This window comes from Ammodytes marinus, assembly GCF_949987685.1.
Source record: "Ammodytes marinus genome assembly, chromosome: 15".
Lineage (NCBI taxonomy): Eukaryota > Metazoa > Chordata > Actinopteri > Uranoscopiformes > Ammodytidae > Ammodytes > Ammodytes marinus.
Window position 1 is genome coordinate 10,770,945 of NC_137219.1, and position 8,352 is coordinate 10,779,296.

Sequence of the window (8,352 nt, forward strand, 5' to 3'; positions counted from 1 at the left end):
AACAGAGAGGCGGAACTGATCGTGTCGGGAATCTTACTACCCCCCGAGGTAGTAAAATTCCCGGAACGATCACTCGCACCTTTCTTCCCTCGTTCCGCAACTGTCGCATTTACACAGCTGGGGGGAGGGCCGAAAGGCCGGCATATTCCCGGCTTTCACTGGCTGTGTAAAAGGGGCTTCTCTCTCTCTCGCTCTCTCTCTTTCTCTCTCACGGTACCACTTCCCTACTCTCTGCACGTCTCACCTCCGTCCGTCCGTCTCTGTCCCTCTACCCCCTCTTAATGTCTCCAGCCCTCTATTTCATTATCTATCTCCTTCCTTTTGCTGTCGGGGCGGCTCCTCCTCCTCTCTTTTCTCCCAAGCAGAGTGTGGAATGTGGTGTTAAGTATCGTCCTTCCATGCAACTGTGATACTTCCTCTTGCGTCTGCCTGGCTGTGTGTGCGCTCACCTTACCTGCTCCGGCTCCATTCAGTCTCGCCTCTACAATCAGCCCCAGAGGCACAGCGTAGCCCCCTCCTCTTCCTCCCCTCCCTCCTCTCATCCACTGGCTCAGGATAAACCATGGGATAAACTCACAAACTTAACCTTTGCCCCTCCCTTTTCTTGGGGAGGCTTGCAGTACTAGGGACACCAGGCCAAACATTCTGGGACACATCCTCATGCAGAAAAATGTTGCGGGTACACTGGCGAACCTAATCAACGAGCGTAAAAAAAAAGAAAACAGCTCTCACTCGGGTCGTTCAGAATGAAATGTAAACCTCTGTGCACCCGCGCTGACACACATATCGCATATCGTTAACCTCACATCCAGCTGCCAGGCATCAGCCTCTTTTTAAAGTGTCCATGTTGACTCGTGTCCAGATCCGAAGGGGAACGGTGCCATCTGCTTTCACTCTCCGCGTAGTATCGTTTCGTGATCGCTATCCTTCCGACAAGGCATTTTGCACCGCGAAAGATGCACAGTGTAGCACTTTGGGTCATTGAGCTTTTCATCACACCAGCTCCTGCTATACACACGCGTGTCCTCTTTGCGCAGATTGACGTTCACACACATTCACACCCCATTAAAAGCACCTCTCGTGCACGTCTGTAAAAAACCTCTAAGACTGTAATGGCCGTCTCTCATTTCATTTAATCTGCCTAGAGGAAGGCCGAGAGGCGGCCCAGTAGCCCTGATTAATAATAGACTTTTGGAAACACAGTCTTTCTCCGCCACACACTTTGTCTGCCTGGCTCCAAAACATACTCAGGGCCCCCCCCCTTCTTCTGCCACCACCACGGCTCTCCAACTTTGTCATCATCTGTAATGAAAACCCCACCATTTAGAATGTGTTTTACAAATTTACAGAAAAGTATGTGAAATTGTTGGATTTAGGATTATTTTTTTTTTTCCTTTTTAGAGACTCTGGAGCTACGTGTGTTGTTCCAGATGCAGGCCTCTGCTCTTCCCCTCTACTGCCTTTCGCGTGTTGCTGTAGAATGATTGAATGTGACATGTTTAAACAGCTTAGGGTGCGGAGTAAGATGAAGGATTTACACATGCATTTTTTCTTAGTTAGTTTCTTCATCAAAGCTTTTAAATTGCCCAGATTCTCGTCTGCATAGTAAAAACGTTAGCTTTACCAAATGCAACTATAGTGTTGTTGAGTTCTTATATGCCTTGTTTCACTCTCAAACTCTGTCTCTGTGTGTTGCCAGGTGGTGCTGGAGTGTGTCCTGCAAAAAGACGTAGTATACAACAAGGTCACCCCCATCTTCCACCACTGGAGGATCAATGACAAGAAGTTTGGACTGACTTTCCAGAGCCCTGCTGACGCCCGTGCCTTTGACCGGGGCATACGTCGGGCCATTGAGGACATCAACCAAGGTGTGTGTGTGTGTTGGCGGGTAGTTAATGGTGCCTGCATGTGTGTGGTTTTAGAGGGTTCAAACAGCAAAAGGGCTAGGTTTGTTTGGAAGTTTGCACTATACTATGTGTGTTGGCGGCCATCCAACTTGTGTGAAATAATACGGGTGTTTGTGCGTGAACAAGGCACGCGTTCTGTTGGGCGGGCGTCGGCAGCCTGTATTCCTTGTCTGTTTGTCATTGCCTTGTAATGGCTGACCTGGCATCTGTTCTAGGAGAGATGCATAGCGTTGATTAGCGTTGATGACTTCCCCCCACTGCTACCTGCTCACTCACCCGAGCATGACCCCTCCTGTGTTATCTTATCAGCGCCAGCTGCCCAGATAAACTCTCCACTTCCTGTAGAGACTGGCAGCACAGCACTGTGCCCAGACACTGGGTGATATAGGACAGGGGCAGGACGGCTTGGTTAAGACAGAGGGAGACAGAAGTTTGGACACACAGAAAGGGGTGGCAACCTGGGATAGGGGCAGAGCTTTATGCAGAAGAAACTTGAGCAGGATGGGCCTTTTGTGCCGCTCAGACTAAGGAAGTTTGAGGACGGGCTAGTCTAGTCGTAATAAAAGTTAGGGTTTGGTCTTTCTGTGTTCAATGTGGCTTTTATTAAAACATAAATTAAGATAATCTAGATTTTAGACTTTGGTGGAGTCTCTGAGTTTAGTTAGCAGCTTTGGGTCCTGATAAGCATTATTTTCCAGTACAGTGCCAAAGGTTGAAAAGTCACCCAATTAGCAGGAAAATCGCCAGGACAGCAATCTGCCACCCAGCCCCATGTTACACAAGATTATGCTGGCAGACAGGCAGGCAGTAGAGCTACAGTATACTCTCCTTTACTCTATAGACCTGGGAACCCTGGGGAGCGTAGTGGAGGTGCCGCCGCACAACATATCCTAAAGGCTTATCACTGCCAGGCATCAGTTGCTTCTTGCCCACAAGCGTTTATCTGAGATTTGAACTTCCTGGGCAAAAGTCCAGACTTGGTCTAGGTAAAAGGTAATCAAAAGGGGTGGCTTTGTGTAGGGGTGGCTTTGCAAATAGCTCTATCTGTGTGGTTTGTGTGAAGATCATGAGGAAATAATCATGGATTGCTTAAAACATGAATCTATATTAATGATTGGTAGGTTGGTTTAGGTTGTTTGAAGTATTTGTAAATTATTCTGAAATAAGATTTCCAAAATGTACTACTTCTAGCATCTGGAATATAAATATTTGCAGTTTTTTTCTTAAAGGTCTATGCTATCACACTGAGTAATTTTTGAATGTGTAGTGTTTATTGGACAAGAAGCAATATGAAGAAGTCTCCTTGGGCTCTGGGCGGTTGATTTTTCACTATTTTCTGACCAAGCGATTAAAAGGGGAAAACAATTGAGGATTAATCGATAATGTAAACGATAACGTAGTTGCAGCCATAGTTCAACATAAACAGATGCTTTCGGAAAGTAGGTCGAACAGCTATTCTTGCTTATAGCTCGCCTCAACCTTGAAGCTGTCCACTTCCCTTATGCTAGTAAATACTTCAGCTCTTTCCTATGAATGTCAGAAAGCTATAGCAGGTGATAGGGAGTTTTGTCTCTCTCTTCCTCTGTCTTTCCCCTGCTGTCCTCTCCTGCGACTATGTTCTCATCTCTCTCTCTCCCTCCCTCTCTCTCTCTCTCTCTTTCTCTCTCCCCTGGCATCTTGTGTATTCTGCCAGTGTTGTGTAATGCTTCTCCTCAGCTCAGGCAGGCAGGTTCTTCTGTATTCCTGTTGCATCGTTCTTTGCTGCTGGACCCAATGAGTGCGAGCGTGCTTGTGTGTATGTGTTTGTGTTTGTGTGTGCGTGTGCGCTGGGAGAGAAGAGGCAGAGAGAGAATGAATATGTTTTTTTTGCCCGTGTGTATGTGTGCGCACGTGTGTGTATCAGTCTTGCAGTCCTCTGTTGCTATGGCAACGCCGGGCACATGGCTCAGGCAGCTTCGCGGGCCCAGCACTGCCAGAGTCGTGCTGCAGGAAGTCTCTTTCTCTCTGTAGTGGAAAAACGCGCACGAACGCGCAGACACACACACACACACACACACACACACACACTCAAACACTCAAACACCTTTCTCCATGTGACTCAGACAGACAGACTGATGAACCGACCGGGTCTAACACAAGACCAGTGAATTCTTCTGTCCTCTGTGTGGCAGAGACGGCGCTGCCATGTATTACTGTGTTCCCTCCCCGAAAGCAGACATACTGACTGCCTCAGTGCTTCAAATGAGGCCTCAGTTATCCTAATTAAGTGAACCTAACTTTTCAAAAGAACCTATTGATGCCCCAGGTATAAACAGTTTCCCCTTCATCCCAATGGAAATGGTTTTAATCCCCGTTCTCTGCAACATTGCCAAGACCGTAGCCTCAACCTTTTTCTCTTCTATTGAGTTTCTTTGAACATTGTTTTCTTTTTATCATGAATATTCTGGTTTCAAGTTCTAGGTTTGCTAGGTCTGCTAGTGCTGTCTGTTTACTTAGGCCTGGTAAAACTACAATAATAGCCTGTCAAGTATAGTTAATAATCTTTATTTTAATCTTACCCATTATACAACTGTAAGTGCAATAGGTATAACACACACCACACTGACCTAACCAAATCTCTTTCAAACTGCTTATATTGCTGATATCCTATGTATTCCTACCTGTGCCATTTAAAGGTGCACTCAGCGATTTTGGAGAATGCTTGTTGTCAAAATGATTTTTCGTCCAAATGAATATCTCCTCACGGTCTGCTACCTGTACTGTGTGTGCTGAAAAAAAAACAGTGTTAATACACAACCTGGGCTCTGTACACTAGTATGTAAACAAAGGGTACGTAAACCAAGGGGGCCTAGCATCATGCCCGTTTACAGAGCCTAGGCTGTATATTACCACTGGATTTGTTTTTCAGTGTGCAGGATTGTGAGATATTCACTGATTTTGACAAAAAGTGATTTTGTCAACAAACATTCTCAAAAATTGCTGGGTCCACCTTTAACAAATGAGTCGCTGTAGAGCTTGTAGCACATATCGAAACAGATTTGGAGACAGACATGTCTAACTGCTGTGTGGCTTACATGATAAATTAAACTCCGACCATGCAGAGTATAAAAAAATCCCCAAACCTTTCAGCTTTAGTTTCATGAACGATAAGATCAAGAATTCAGAATTGAAACCAATGACCACATCTTGCACAAAAATCAAACCACACAAAATACCCATAAAGCTAGGAAGGCATCGCACACCCAAATAGTTACAGTAACATTGTTATGCCTCTTGGCTTCATATCTCTTACCATATTTAAGTTAAACTTCCGGATAGATTTTTTCATTAAGGAGAATAATAGAATAACAATATAATCAATTAAACTATGTTGATCTCTATGTGAAAAGTGCTTCTTTAGTGGTAGGAAAGGGGTGGACACAATAGCACTTTGTGTAGAAATATCAGTGACATTAGTGTCTTTCCTCAGGTTACACCATCCCCAGTTTGATTTCTCTGTGGTTATGAAAAGCTGTAACATGGTCAGCCCTGATACCTGAAACATAAGCTCTGGCTCCAGCATCAGCAGACGGGGTGTTTTTTGGGTTGCGGAAATAGCACATGGCGTTTCAGCCGAGGTCGTGGGTTACATTATTCTAGACATGCATATTTCATTAACTTCTGTGTGCCCCACTGACACAATAGGGGAGCTTTCATTTCCCCATTAGGGCTACAGTCAGAGGGAAGCAGAAGACGTGTCCAGTTGTGGCCCTGAAAAGAATCAGCGATGTAGATGTGTTTGCTCAAACATGCTTTGTAGAGACGATGTCATCCATTGAGAGTCAAATGTATATTTTTGAATATAAATAATCACGAGGTAAACGACAAATATTCTTAGAAATAGAGCTAAGGTTCGGAAAAATGATACGAGGAAGTGGACGAATCTGGCACACTAGTGTTCCTTGAGGATTTTGCCCCCTGGTGGTAAACTTCCCAAAAACAAGTCTTTCAAATTCAGCCATGTTAGACACAACTAGTGCTGTGTGTGTTTTATACAGGTTTGTGTATTGTGACGTTAGATGTCAGCGATACCGTTGGTGACAGATACCGACAGAGATGATAGATAGATTGTGTTATTACTATGACGCTTATTTAACTGTGACACATTCCTTTATTGCTTTTGAGTGTGAAAATGATCAAGCCAGGCCTCTAATCTTTCTCTTTTCTCTTCCAGGTTGTCGGTCGTTTGGGGAAGGGGATACTCCCGAGGATGGACTACCGGTGAGTGAAAGTTTTTTAGTAAGAAGAAAATGTCTGTTTTGCTGGTGCAAGAGTGCAAGTTTATTTGTTCAGACTGTGAGGAGCCTGCCTTTCTGTATGAGTGAGTTTGGCCTATATGCATTTTTCACGATATAGGTTTCTTGGAAAAATATGCTGCAGGGTAAAAACAAATTCACAGAAAAGCTACGTCGTACACACAACGATTAAATAATTAATTGCAAGTATCTTTGTGTCATGGAGCAGGAAGTGGTTGATTAAGTGCCCCGACTGTCGGTTTTTTACAAAGAGAGATTTATCACTGAACTCTCCCTCACCACTTAATAGGAGGCAGGTCATAGCTAGAACTTGAGCCATATGTTTGAGGCCTTGATGGTGTCCCACCCAGGCGCTGACACCTGCCTTTGTTTTCTAACAGTTGTTTCTTGGAGATTTACAGGTGTTTAACTGGTGCCAGCCAGACCCTGAGGTGAAGCTGGGTGTTGGCCAGCGAATGTGCTCGAGCAGGCTTAGCTGTCTCTATCAATCTAACCCGGTAGCTGTCACTCTCGGTACAATTGATGCCGATATAATAACTATTGCCCCAGGTGCTGGTTGTTGAAAAGCAGCTCGCTGGGAAGGCGCTGTGATTTCAGCGTTCCCCCCCCAAACTGAATGTGTTTCCTCATGAGCCGGGGCCTCTCTCTGTTGACAGGTTGAGAACTGTTAAGGTGCGTAATGTTAGGAATTGTATATATTTGCCCTATTGCCTGGCATGTGGCACTCTATTGACTCTTGACATGTGTGGTTAAGAGTGCTGTTGTCTCCTTAGCAGTGGGAGGCAGCAGGTATATAGTTCAAGCCTACACACCCATGTTCATTTGTTTAAGATATCAGGCCTGTTGCAGGAACGTCAGTCACCTGTTCTACTTCTGATTGTAAAAAAGTAGGTGAAAAGACACTTGGGGGAGGGAGGGCAGTTCTTGTAGTGTACACTCGCACCAGAAGAGTGACAATCAACACAGAAACCTCTAAACGTTGTTTGCATGCTAGTTCACACAACAGTCCTGCAATAGGTGCTACCTTTGAGAAACTTTTGAATTAAATGTTGTTGACACTGTGTCAGAGAGGTGAATTCAACATCTCTGATGTTTTTTACACTGTAGCTTGTGTTGACAGCAAGGTGCACATATTTATTGCAGGGCTGATGTGTTGTATTGTATGGTGCTTGCAGTTTGTGCTGACTTGATACGATACCCCCACGAGTTCAAAAAGACTTACTAACTTACTTAGCTGTGTGTCCATTGCACTTGTTGTCACTGTCCTCACCTTTGACCTAAGACGCTATGCCTTACATCCTGTACGTTGTGGACTAGAAGAGCAGTGAAGGAGGGAGTGCTGCGTTTCTGTTCCTGTGCTGAAGTTCCTCTTTAAGGAATCAGCCTGAACATACAGGAAATCCAATGGCACCACTGTTGCTAGGCAGCAGGGGGGCGGGTTGGGGCGAGTGTGCAGCGGGAAGGGGAGGGGGGGGGTGTAGAAGGGGGTGTTCACAAGGTTCAGCGAGTGAGCCACCGAGGGTGTCACCATGGTGATTTGGCATCCGAATGTTGCGGTCGGAGACCTGGGCTACAGAGAAAGAGAAGTGAACCAGTGCTGCAGCCAGAGAAACTAGCAAATAGCACCACACACCAAGGTGTGAAACTAGCTCAATGCTTTATACCACTGTTCATACAGATAACTTATTCTATGTTCTGGATCTAGTTTGTGTTATTGATGGGCCCCTTTAGAAGCAGGAGGAGCAGTCCTGAGTAGCCTTGACCTTGTTGAGAAAACAGACACCCATGTCTCATCAGTATGGGAGGTCAGCACCAAACCTTGTTTTGTTTCTCAATAAGATTCAGACATCTAAAAAAAATCTCTTGTTCCATACTGGAATTCATGATAGCCTTGCATTGCTCTATGGGTTTTTTCCCTGGTTTTTCACAGACCCAAAGCGCTTTACATTGTCTTATTATTAGAGGTGGGCATAGATTAATTTTTTTAATCTAGATTAATCTCATTGAATTTTGGAATTAATCTAGATTAAAATGGCTCATTTGAATTCATTCATAATATGTGTGTGCTCCCTAAATAATGACTCAAAGTAAGTCTTTGAGAACGTGTTTCTCAAGCCAGGTGGCTTTCATTTCGTCTTCAGAACGAGTGT

The 8,352-nt window shown here is 44.8% G+C and overlaps 1 protein-coding gene across 2 annotated transcripts in view; it reads left to right on the top strand.

Annotated features, from left to right (window-relative positions):
- The window catches only part of spred1 (sprouty related EVH1 domain containing 1), a 38,453-nt gene that overhangs the window by 20,309 nt on the left and 9,792 nt on the right, over positions 1 to 8,352 (top strand). For both annotated transcript variants that reach the window (XM_080042595.1, XM_080042596.1), the window contains exons 3-4: positions 1,700 to 1,868; positions 6,121 to 6,167. In XM_080042595.1, coding sequence (XP_079898721.1) covers positions 1,700 to 1,868; positions 6,121 to 6,167 — 216 coding nt within the window. The remainder of the gene's footprint in view (positions 1 to 1,699; positions 1,869 to 6,120; positions 6,168 to 8,352) is intronic.